The following is a 12,340-nucleotide window of genomic DNA, read 5'->3' as shown; positions in this document are numbered from 1 at the left end:
CAACAGTCAGATGACTTCCAGGTTCACACTTCTCAGCTTCCTCTCACTGCACAGAGGTTTTGATCTCGTTTTCCATTTTGTTTTAATGCAGCTACATGTGCATCACAGCTAGCATCTCTGCACTCAGGCTGGCCAGTGAGCAATATGCAACCAGCTTAAAAAAAAAAAAAGACTACAGGATGCCACAGTTATGTGATACAAGACCTTTTTTGGTTGTCAGACAAACATGCAGCTTCTGAAACATTCCCAGCTCAACCAGTTGAGAAAGCAAAGAGATTTTTTTTTTTTTTTAAAGAATTATTCTATCAGTAAGCTGATACTGCTCATGGTGAGCCTGCAGTCAAGTGGAGCCTCCTGAGTACAGAGGCTATATTCCGTCATTGTCTGCACAAATAAAACTCATTTCTAAGTATAGCCATAACTAAGAAATAAAAATGGGTAGAATTAAAACTAAAGCGTCACTAGAAGTGAAGATGTACCTCATATATAAGCTCAAAATACAGGAAGTTGCTTAAGTTAACTTTTGCACATTGCTACAGTCAAAAAAAAATCTGACATATGGAAATATTATTCAGCACCTCACTACTTCCTGTAATAAAGAGTGACGAGCAGCTGCATTATCATTCCTACCAGACTGCACTAACAATCTCATGGTTCACATTCAGTTATGTTTGTTCTCAACTGGTTTTCATAGCTCTTGCCTATGGAAAACTCCACTGGTAAGCCAGGACATTTCATACATGATGCTCAATCTGTAACTTACAGTCTGCAACAGAATTGTGGTTCTTGTACCCTCCACTAGTTTATTACCCAGAAGATTCATAACTAAAGGTAACCAAATTCACATTTGGCTTCCCTTCAAAGTATATCTAGCACAACATAACTCCTTGTACCATTCACCTTTCAAACTCACTGCCTAGCTTCAGCAGCTCTGCCTTGCCTAAGGCAGCCAGCACTCGGCCTCCTTTCCCCCCCAGCAGCTCAGGCACCCAGCATTAAGCACAGCAACCTGACTAATGCTGCTCTGATGATGGAGTAAGAATGGTAGAGACATCAGCAAGATGTATTTCCTCTCAAAGAAGGGAAGGCTGGTCAGGCACCAGATACAGTTCATGAATACAAGGGACAGGAGTGATACAGCACTTACCAGACAAGCAGTGCAGTTCTACACATGCAGTTTACACCAGCAGTGTTTTCAACCAATGTAAATACCATTCTAGGAACAATTTCTAGATCATGTTTCCTTTAAAAGGAAACCCTGTCCAAATGAAAGAAGGCAAGACTTCAAATCCCTGACAAATACACAGTTCAAAAAAAGAGCTCAATTCTCCTCCCATACTTAAGAGTTAAGTATTTGATTGACAGCACCCAGCGCAGTAATTCTGCACAAAGTTTTGCAGTCCAGCCAGTGACTGGACTGGCCTGTATTGCTCTGTGAACCAGAGGTTAGGTGACCACCTTTAGTTTAACACTGACTCAAACTGAAATAGAGCCTCAGAGAATGACACATTACGCCTAAGATTTGACTTTTACGGTCAGCTACGTGACTACCACCTTTGGCATAAGCCTATTACTTAACACAGATAATACAACAGGAAGAGGCAGCACATTTTAGCCATATTACCTGAGCTGTATAGAGGTATAAGGTGGCTCACTGCTCAGAAGTGTAACTTTTTAAAGACTGAAGAGCAACACAATTGTACAGGAAGAGATTTTAAATTAAATGGGAACAGTGGCAATAAGCACTTTTGCCTGCTTCTGCCTACTTAAAGACCATTAAAGCAGGAATCTTAACTACTACTTCACTAAATTTATGAGATGTGCTAATGACAACAGTAGGAGGCACACTTGACTCAGAATAACTAGAGCCAAGATGAACATATACAATGGGAATAAAAGTATGTTAATTCAGTGTGAGCCTTCAAATTTTCCTTGCAGCAACTGAAGCTGAGCACTGGCCCTAAGCAGTTCCTGCTGAGCTCTTCACAGCTCCGCCATGCTCCTCTCCATGCAGGGCTGTATTTCAAATTTGAATATCTGCATCCAGTATTTAAACTGGGTTCAGCCACAATCTGGTAATACAGACAGCTAAATTTAAACTAGGATTGTCTATCACTCATACCTTCCTTAGAATTTTATTAGACATCTATGAGCAACCTTTAAACACTTAATTCCTTCAAGTCAAGCCTTCCCATCTTCCTCAAATGGAGGAAAATTAAGCCTTGGCCAGGACCTCCCATGCTGAAGGCACTAACACCATAAAGCTAACCCCAAAAGTTCATTCTCTCCTATTTCCACCACAGTTCAGTACATCAAGCATAAGGGGCATTAGAGTGCCACTGAAAAGCCTGCTTTTGGATATGGAGCAATATAATCCAGGGAATCATCAACTTGGGAACCTGAGCTGCATGTGGTACACAGCGCCCAAACTCCTTTTTGGTGAGATGGATATTGACACTCTGATTTTATCCTTTATCTCTGGAGAACACATACACAAAAGTTAGATCCAGTTACATTGTCCATCATTATAGTCATTCTGCCAGAGACCACTACAAGTTGTTCTATGCTGTCCTTGATCCACAAGGTTCCTACTACAAGATTTGCTCCAATGTTTAAATGCTAATTCACCTGAACTGAAAGTGGCTGGCATATTCCTGCCTTCCAAACAGCAGAGAACTTAAAGAAACTGAAGCAATCAAGGTGTGCTAGAAAAGCCTGAAAAGAACATACTTCCAGAGAACTGTGATATACCTCTATCAACTTCGGGCAAGCCCAGAGAGGGACAACTCAACCTGCATAATCCTGCCAAGCAGCCTCATCCTGACAGCGCTACAGTTGTACTGTAGAAGGCTCTGGAGAGGTGGGATGCCTACGGATGCCTATGCTTGCTAGCATAAACCCTGGTAAGAAAAGATGCTTTATTGGTAAAGAACACACTTCAAGGCAATTAAAAATAAACAAAAGTCAGTTATGGCTGCTATAATATAGCATGGAAGAGTCATTCAAAGAAAGCAATTCACGTTTCCAACATAAAATAAACAGGCTTTGAAGGCTCACCCATCCTTGAGCCATGGCATTCTGGAAAGCCAGTATGACATTTAAGTTTGTCTATTTTTGTGAATCTAGATTTTATTTTGATACAAGTCATGCATAAGGCATTTCATCACCCTGTCAACAGTTACAGTTTTCCTAGATAAAAAGGAGAGGATGTACCCATCACACCAACAACTCCCAAGTTCCTCCTTTTATTTCTAGATGCAAACAATAAAACAGGACTTTATCTTAAAATATTCTACTAACTGTACAGTCTAGCTCCTCTGGCAAACACTTTAACAGCTATAAAACTTGTATTCATGTTTCAAAGAGGCATTTTGTATGCACTCTCCTTATGAGAGAAAAGCTACCGCCTTCAAAGTAACTTAAGCCAGAAGGTACTCTAATATACTTAGTCTCCAAGCAAAACACCAAATATTTCCCCCCTAGAAACATTTTCATTTGAGCTTTTTGCAGCCTCACTGTCACTTAAATTATTCAGTTCTTCAATCAGCTGAAAGCTCTGCTACACAGTCCCTAAAAACAAACTTCTTTATTAAGTTACTTCAAAGAAGGTGCTTCTTTAGGCAATGCTTGCATAGTACTGAAGATGCCTAGGACACTTCAGAGGTAGTGTTAGTTGAAAGCGACTGATGCCAAGCTGACATTAGTTTCTGATCAGTAAGTACGCTGTAAAGATGAAAACAGACCCAGGGGTTAAAGTCACAGAACTCCAGAACTGCAAAGATTATGATTTCAAATAAAAGTCATATCATTTTGGTGGATTACTAATCTCCTCTCAGGTCAAACTGCATATGAAAAGCTTAAGCAGAGCCTAGCACTTTTTATTTAAAATTAATGCTCAAAGGACCACCACAGCAAGAACATAACTAGCATGTAGGAAAAGTGCGTGCTGAAGTGTCTCAGCGAAAACTGAAGTTGATTCTACACTCACTGACTGTGGAAATAAGGGCAACAATATAATAATCAACCAAGGTATTGCTGAAATGCTTGAGCAATCATCCAAAAGCAAGTATCAATACAAACAGAGATCTTTTAATATATTCTGTCTGTTTCACTGGAACAGACACAGAATTGCTTTTGAGGGTAACAAAGTTTTGGCCTAGTACCACACTTCACCCCACTGAGCTACCTGCTTAGAGCCTGCTCAGAACATCCTGGGATTTTGACCCAATGCTCTTTTGTCTGCCCTAAATTGCATGAGAACACACACAATAATAAGGCCACATTACATGAGTCTCCCTATAGATTGCACTGAAGCCACCCTAAAAACAAGCGCTATCCTTTTAATTTAACACTGAGGCTTCGAAAGCCAAATACTGCACCAGGTAGTTGTTCCTGGTACTCCAGCTCTTCCCACTTCTTTTAAGGTTGTTGCACAGCAACCTGCCTCTCAGTTACACAAGCTCTGACTCGCACGAAATAAGGGTGTTCTTGTCATCATCAGGCTGGGCTTCTGCAGAACGCTGGCTCTGCTCTGGCTAGAAACTTGGTAGAAGAACAGCTTCTTACTCAGTTTGATCCACTAGTCACTTGCAAACTTTAAACTTCAGGTTTTGCAAAGCTTCAGAAAAGAGATGATTATTTTCCTCCTTGTACCTGTATTGAGCAAGAACCCTACATCTTAGAATGAAACAGTAACTTGCAAAACTAAAGGTGATGAACTACATGACTCTGGGTATATCCTAAGGTTACCTCCTACAAGGATCCCCTGCCACAGGCACATTAAGTATCTGTGAAATTTACACGTTAATATTTTTCTAAGAAAAGCACCTAAAGAAATTGTGAAAAATTAATTCTAGCTCAAGTGGACATTTCTTTGCATTGCAACAGACACATTCTTCTTCTGCCTCCCTGATGCTATGTGCAAGTATTTCTACGATCCTCCAAGTTTTATTTTGTGGGTGTAAAATAGAATTATATTTCTTATAACATTTTGCAATGTATTTTCTGAAGATAAAAAGCTAAACAAATTATTCAGACTCTGAGGAAAGGCTGCACCACCTTTCTTCCACAGGAGAGGCTCAGCTGAGGTCTGCAGCTCCCCGCCTAAGTCAAGCAGACCTCAAAAATCAATGGATTTTGTCGTTGTCAAGCATGCAGCCGAGCACCTGGGAGACGGAGCACGCTTTGGCGATGCCGAATTTTTATTTACATTACCTGTAGCTCGCACCAGGCGACTTCCACAGTGGTGTCCGTATCCAGCCCTTTGTACACGGTCTTGAAAGAGCCTCTTCCGATCTCGATGTCGAACTTGAGGAAGCGGCCGTCGGGGGAGATGCCCACCGCCTTGGTCTCCAGCTCCTCGATGTCCTCCTGCTGCGTCCTCCGCTCCTCGAACTCGCGGCTGGCAGCCGAGGCGCTGCCGGCGGCGCTGCTGGGGGGCAGCGCGGCGGCCTCGTCCTCCTCCTCTTTGGGCAGCAGCGGGGCGGCATCCTTGGCGGCGGGGGGCTCCTGCGGGCACTGTCCTTCCCCGGGGAGCGGGGCAGGCGGCGGCTGCTGCTGCTGCAGCAGCGAGCTGGGCTGGGCGGCGGCGGCGGCGATGCCGGAGGTCCGGCCGGCGCACTCGGGGGGCGACACGGAGGGAGCGGCGCTGCCTCCCGACACGGGGGCCGAGGGGGCGGCGGGCTGCAGGCTGGGCAGCTCCAAGGCCGTGGCGTTGGAGTCGCAGATGACGCTCCGGCGGAAGAAGCGGTGCTCGGTGGCGGCCGCCCCCCGGCTGTCCTTGTCCATGGTGTGGCGGCGCCGCCGGTACTCCTCGCTCCGGCCTCCGCTCCCCGCTCCGCCGCCGCCGGCCCCGCCGGCCCCGGGGGCTCCGTGCTCGGCGGCGCCCAGCTTCTCCCCGACGGAGCTGTCCGAGCTGGAGCCGTTCTTGGGCGGCGGCGGCGGCGGCGCCAGGAAGCGGGGGGCCGGGGGGCCGCTCTCGGCGGCGCCCCCCGACATGGCCGAGGGGGAAGGGGGCACGAAGGGGGAGAAGGGGGGAAGGGGGAGAGGGGCCGAGGCCGCTCAGCGAGCGGCGGGCGGGCCGGGCCGCCGCCGAGGGAGCTGCGAGGGGAGAGGAGGAGGAAGAGGAGGAGGAGGAGGGCCCCGGGGGCTCCTCACGGCGGGGCTGGGAGGCGGCGGGGTGCGGCCCCGCTCAGCGCCGGCATCCATCGTGCGGCGGGGCGCCGGGCAGCGGGGCCGACATGGGGCACCGGGGGCGGAAAAAGGGGGAAGGGGAGGTGGGGAGGAAAAAAAAAAAAAAAAAAAAAAAAAGAAAAACACAAAAAAAACCCCGAGCCGCGGGGCTCAGCCCCGCCTCGCAGCGGCGCCCATGGCGGCCGCGGCCTCCGCCCGCCGCTCCACAGCCTCCGCCCGCGCCAGGCCGCGCTCCACAACGGCGGCGGCCTCGCGGGGAGCCCCGAGACGAGCCCGGGGCCGAGCCCGGAGCCCTCCCGCTCTCCTCCTCCTCCTTCCTCCTCCTCCTGGCCCTGCCGCCCTCACCGCAGAGCCGCCCGGCCGCCGCAGGTGAGCCCCGAGCCGAGCCGAGAGGCGCCGGGGCGCGGAGCGGAGCTGCCCCGGGGCCGTCTGGGCGCTAAATGGCGGCGGGCGCCCGGAACCGACACACGGCGGGGGGGGCGGGGCGGGAGGGAGGGGAGGGGAGCGAGGGGAGGGGAGGGGAGGGAGGGGGAGCGCCGCGCCGCGCAGCCCGCCCCCTTCCGCGCCCGCTCCTTCCCTGCGGCGGAGGGTGAGAGGGGAGATGGCGGCGCTCGCCGCGCGCGGAGCTTCATGGGAGTTGTAGTTTTTTTGTGCGGGGTTTGCGCATGGAAGGCCGCAAAGGGTTTTGTTGTTTTTTTTTGGGGAATCCCTTTGTCAGCAGGGGGAGGGAGCGGCTCACAGCTCGCCCTCCTTCATGCAAGGGTAGCGCTCACCACGCTGGGTGGGAGCGGGTGGTGGCACCACCGCGGAGCAGATGCCACAAGAATGGCGGCCAGCCACGAGTGCCACAGAACCCATGTTGCAAGCCTTGGGAGCGTGAGGTGTTCAGCTTCACACCACCTCCTCGCCTCCCCGCTTTGAAATTTCGAGCAAAGATAACCCCCTTAGGTGCACGCACAACATATGCATGACATAGTCTACTTTGGGCCCTTTTTTAATCTCAGTTTACATCACCCGCACATGCATCAATTGGCCAGGTAACCTAAAATGCAAATAACCGGCATGTAAACCATGCTCACAGTTATCTGAAAGAGACAGCTTTTGCAGACTTTGCCCTCAAAATGATCATTTGAGTCAAGGCTTTGGCAGCTATAGCAGCATAAAGGATGTACAACAGTCAGAAGAGCAGGAAGAGCCCACGTGAACGCTGACACAAATCAGGAACTGTCAGGTTAAAAAAGCCTGGGTACACTCGAGTCATCTACTTATTTATATCATGTTCCGCTTTCATAGTCATGTACCAAAACCAAGCACTTTCCTTCTTACGAGAACAGCCACTTGAAGACACTGGGAATGTACTGGAGGAGGCGTGAATGATTTGGTACCATGCCTTTTAGGCAACTGTAATTTAAAAATACGTCAAGAAATAAAATGTTAGGAAATCTCCCTATGAAAATAATATGTTCCCAGGAGACACTCTGGCACTTCAAATACCTTAAAAAAAAAAAAAAAAAAAGTTACTTCTAAAACAGCAGTTTAGAGGAAGTTGTACATGGTGTGGCTGGTGTGAGGCCTGAACTCATCCTGCACAGCACAACACAAACAGCCCCTACAGAGCCCTGCAAGCCCCCAGTCACAAAATACCAACTGAAGCAATTCTCATATGCTTGTACTCCTTACCTAAAAAATGCAGTACTCCACACTAATTGGAAGATTGCTGTTTTCCCTGTATCAGCTACTCTTTGTAACAGGAAACAAAATAATGATACAGTCTTCACAAAGGGGACAAAATGTACTTTGTTGTACAACTCTTCAGCAAAGACTTCTGCACTGTGTAAGCATTCTAGAGCTTGCCTTCGCTGCAAAAGCTGATCTGAGTTAGTATATTCTTTGTGCTCCAGTAGAACTGCGTTGGCACAAGTGAGTAGATACTCTCCAAAACAAAGCTGAACTAAACAGCTTGATTTGATTAGCAGCAAAGAGTGACTGGATCAAAACTGATTAACTCATAACTCAATCTGCTGTATCTTCACTGCCCTGCCAGTTCCAACAATTGGCCATTAACATCTTTAAATATCAAGCAGGGGTCAGGTTCACTCAACACTTGCCTACAGGTATTTGTGTATCTCTTCATCACGGAATGAAGATTTATTTGTAGTGTCAGCAGGCACATCCATGGAAGCTTTGCACTATTAAGGGCAGTGGGGCATAGCAGCGGGACTCCAGCAAGGGTTTGTAGCCAAGGCCCCATTATCCACCCTGGTCCATGCCACCCTATCCTCACTGCTGTTGTTGCCTTCTGGAGCTACATTCAAGCAGAGGTCTGCTTTCCTCCCCTGCCTGCTACGTTTTTGCAAACACTTTGGGTGGGATAAGTGGCAAACTCAGGAGTACACAGCAGACCTCACTCCAGCCTGATGCCTGTTGTAACTTAATGAGCATACACCTAAAATAACACAGTGATAAATCATGCCTTGTGGTGCAAGCCTACAGCTTTCTTCGGTGAATTCCACTTGCAGTATCAGTCATCTTCGGCAGGCAGCTCCCAGGCCTGCGCCCAGCCACATACCTACCGTATGATCCACTGCAAAAGGTGCTTGGGCTGCAGCTGGGGAACCACCTCCCTGCGGTCTACACGAGTGGTTTAAATGCAACCTCGCATGCAGCCCCTCTCTTACCCAAGTGCTTTTCACCCATTGTTCTTAAATATATTTTCTCTTAGTTAATTAAGCAAAATCTTTGTAGAAGAGACCTGAAGCCCTAGAGTGCATAGCCACAGGGGGCCCGAGGCAGCCTCCTACCAGAAAATTGTGGTAATTATGCAAAAAAGCACCTCCCCAGTGTCTGATCCAGCACATTCCTTAGTGCTCTTGAAATTCGGTAAGGTTAGGCGTCTGGGCACAGCGTGTTCAGCAAGGTCCCTAACACCCAGGTCTTCTCACTGGCTCCTCTTCTGGGCAGAGATGGGTATAGCAGTCACCCTTGGGCAAAAATTAAAAAAATAAAAAATAAATGGTTGAGCAGCTGACCTGGAGGTGGGAATGATGTATTTTGCCTTCTTTGACTCACAGAACGAAGTGGAATGATTTTGGCAACTAAATTTTATGTGGGTGTTGTTTTAATTTTGTCAACCTAAAAAAAGATGAATATAATAAAGAGCGTGGGGTTCCTTGCCCTTCAATTTTATTTCGTCTTTTTTAGTCTGTAAAAATGTGTTTAGGCTAAATGGAAAATTTCAATATTGCAGCAAGATTTAATAAAGCATTAAGTAAATTCTATTTGTATTCTATGTTTAGAAACAAGTAATTAAAATAGTTTTAATGCCAGAGGTCCTCAGCCAATTAAAAATGTCCTTTTCTCCTGTTGCTGTAAGAAAAATACACTGAAATAAGGAGTCTGACTGTACTTGAGAAATTACAGGCAAAGAGACTTAAAAGATCTTTTGATTAAATCCAAAGGGCTGACACTTGACATAGTAAAAATATCCTCCTTCTATCAAGCCTCTTTTAGTTACTGTCATCATGCTTGGATCAGTAATAGTTTAAAATATTACTCTGAACAAAGCGTGATTTTGAAGTTGACTGAATCAGAAACTTTTTTTTTTTCTGTTTTACTTTCTACAGTGAAATTTCATTCACCGTTAGCATTCCCGACCTGCCCATGTGACAAAGTATTAATGCGAAACAGCTATTCTCTATTTTCTCTTATGCAATGCATTATGCAATACAGAAGGCTATGCCATAATTTTGATGCATGTGATTTTATTCCAGAACCTAAGTGCTTTGCAAAGAAAACTGTTCATGTCAGTTTTATTGCAGATTACAACGTTGCAGCTCCAGTGCCATATAACAATAGTGACAAGCCAAATTTTTTGAGCAGTTTCTTCTTTTTTCTTGATGCTTCTGGAATCTAGGCTTATGCCACAGTGTTCATTTGTGCTTCCTGATGCTGGAAGTTAGTGAAACCAAGTGTTTCAGGACTCCATGTTTGAGAAATTAGAGTATTTAACTTTCCAGATAATCTGGTTTGTTTTGTTTTCCCCCAGAAAAGCCAGCTTTAATTGGAAACATTCTAAAACCTTCCATTTCTTTTATTCTTTTATCTTTAATGAAATTTTGTACTTTCAAGTAGCTCTGGAAGTCAGGTCATTGATTATGAAATCATTCATTCTGAACTTTGGAAACATCTCCCTGATCCCTGGGTAGATTTAATTCTTCAGACTCTGTAATAGGTGATTCATCAGATGATGTTGGATGGTGAGTCCTGCCAAAACCTCTGAACGTGGGTAGTCTCTCAACAAGCAGAGAAGATGGGAACTGGAAAAAAGAGCAAGAATTACCAGTCTCATAGGGCTCAGAAATACGCATCTCTCCTGAACTCTCCTGACCTGCAGTCTGCTACTTCTGCAGCAAAGGCAAGAACACGCCAGGACCAAGACACCTGAGCAGAGTGAGCTCTAACTAAAGGACCAGTGAAAGAGGCAGCCAGACAGCATGAGAAAGACTCAATTCAGAGATGTTGATTTTATGTGATGTTTCTTATGATTGAGAAAATGTTGACAGCCCTGCCATAAGCCTGGTGTGGAGCATGTTTTTATTCATCAAATGGAAACCTGGATTTCCCTTTCATACCCCTCATCCTAGCTGCTAGAACAGAAAGCATAACTCTTTTTATATCCTTTCTTTCACCATTCTCTTGATCTAGGTTAACAAATATATTCCAGCCACGTGAAAGTAAATCAGTCAGAGAAACAGTTGACAGATACATTGCTGGTTTGTTATCTGTGTTTTTTAGTGACCAAAGTACAGATTTCAGTTACGTTAGTAACCATTTTTAGTCTGGAGCTCATCGTAGCCTGTGCTGCAGGCTCCCTGTTGTTTATATCTTATCAACTATTGTATATTTTATTAGCATATCTATTTGTCTGTGTATGCTCTCTAAACATAATCCCTTCAGATAAAGTCAAACAACAGGAACATGATAAAAAGACATTAAAAAAGCCTCAAATATTAAGTTTTACCAGAGGTGAGACTCAGTTATTATACATGCACTATTTCAAACTGCATCAAGCTGTAATGAGAGGTGCTGTGGCCAAATTTAATGTCATCCATACTGGGGCCAGTGGAAAATGTCTGTACATTTTGTTCTTTATGTCATCTTTGGGGCTATTCTTGCAAAATTTCTTTATATAAAAAGTTTGTTGGGTAGCCTAATAGTGAGTAAGCGTGGAAGCGTGGCCATTTGCTGAAATCAGCGTTGTGTTCTCCTTTTTTTCTGTCTGTAGTGATGGCTCAGGATGTCTCATTTATCTTTTTCTCTCTGAAGCTTTAGGGAATTCTGTGCTTCACAGCAGTGTCATAACACATCTAAAGCAAGCACAGAAGCAGGGGTACTGCTTTAATGAAGAGGAGCTCTTTGATGAAGGTAAGCGGAGAAAAGTGTGAAAAAGATGATGATGCTGTGTTTGCGACTGAATCTGCCCATGATGCTGTGGCGTGGCTAACCTGCCTTGCTTGCTGTTTGCCAGCCACAAGCTGATGAAAATCAATCACTCACCCAGCAGGCCTGATCCTGTTCCTCTCTACAACAAAGTACAAAAATCAAACACTACTCATCTCGGTCAAGGGAAGAGCAGGATAATAGTCTAGCATAAAGAATTTCTTCATGTCCTTCAAACGAATACTCTGGGCCAAATGCAAAGTGTGACCTCTTTCTGTCCTATTTAACCCAGAAGCTCCAGCACTGTAAGGTGCTCAGAATTTCTGAAAGATGTCAAACATTCCTGAAGGATAATGACTGCCCTCCAGCACCACTGATGGCAGGGAACAAGAAGCACTTGGTGCCTCACAGCAGGGCTCAGCACCCTGCAGAATTGAGCCTTGGCTAAGGCAGAAGTTCTACAGAAAAAAAAAGGAACATGATGATTTGACTGAAGAGACCAATATACACCTGGAGTTAACTCCTCAGATGACTTCTCTCCTTGCAGAACAACAGTGTGAAAACACCAGTGTGTTGTGCACATGGCAGCACTCTGTGCACAGCCCTTACCACTTGCAGGCTCACTCAGCTTGCTCCTCTTGCATGCTCTTGGGATCAGGAGTGAAGGCACAGACCTGAAACGTAATGCTGGCAATCTTCAGCCGATGCA

The 12,340-nt window shown here is 45.9% G+C and overlaps 1 protein-coding gene across 10 annotated transcripts in view; it reads right to left on the bottom strand.

Annotated features, from left to right (window-relative positions):
* The window catches only part of WNK1 (WNK lysine deficient protein kinase 1), a 104,783-nt gene extending 98,677 nt beyond the window's left edge, over positions 1 to 6,106 (bottom strand). For 7 of the 10 annotated variants that reach the window (XM_032191393.1, XM_032191401.1, XM_032191421.1 and 4 more), the window contains exon 1: positions 5,215 to 6,106. In XM_032191393.1, the coding sequence (XP_032047284.1) occupies positions 5,215 to 5,997 (783 nt within the window). In that variant the 5' untranslated portion in view covers positions 5,998 to 6,106. The remainder of the gene's footprint in view (positions 1 to 5,214) is intronic. The other 3 variants (XM_032191446.1, XM_032191451.1, XM_032191459.1) reach the window with 1 other exon arrangement.
* Positions 6,107 to 12,340: the final 6,234 nt, after the last annotated feature.

The sequence above is a fragment of the Aythya fuligula genome, chromosome 1, assembly GCF_009819795.1.
Source record: "Aythya fuligula isolate bAytFul2 chromosome 1, bAytFul2.pri, whole genome shotgun sequence".
In the NCBI taxonomy this organism is placed as follows: Eukaryota; Metazoa; Chordata; class Aves; order Anseriformes; family Anatidae; genus Aythya; species Aythya fuligula.
Note: the sequence above shows the minus strand (reverse complement) of the source record. Positions and strands in the feature narration are given on the sequence as shown.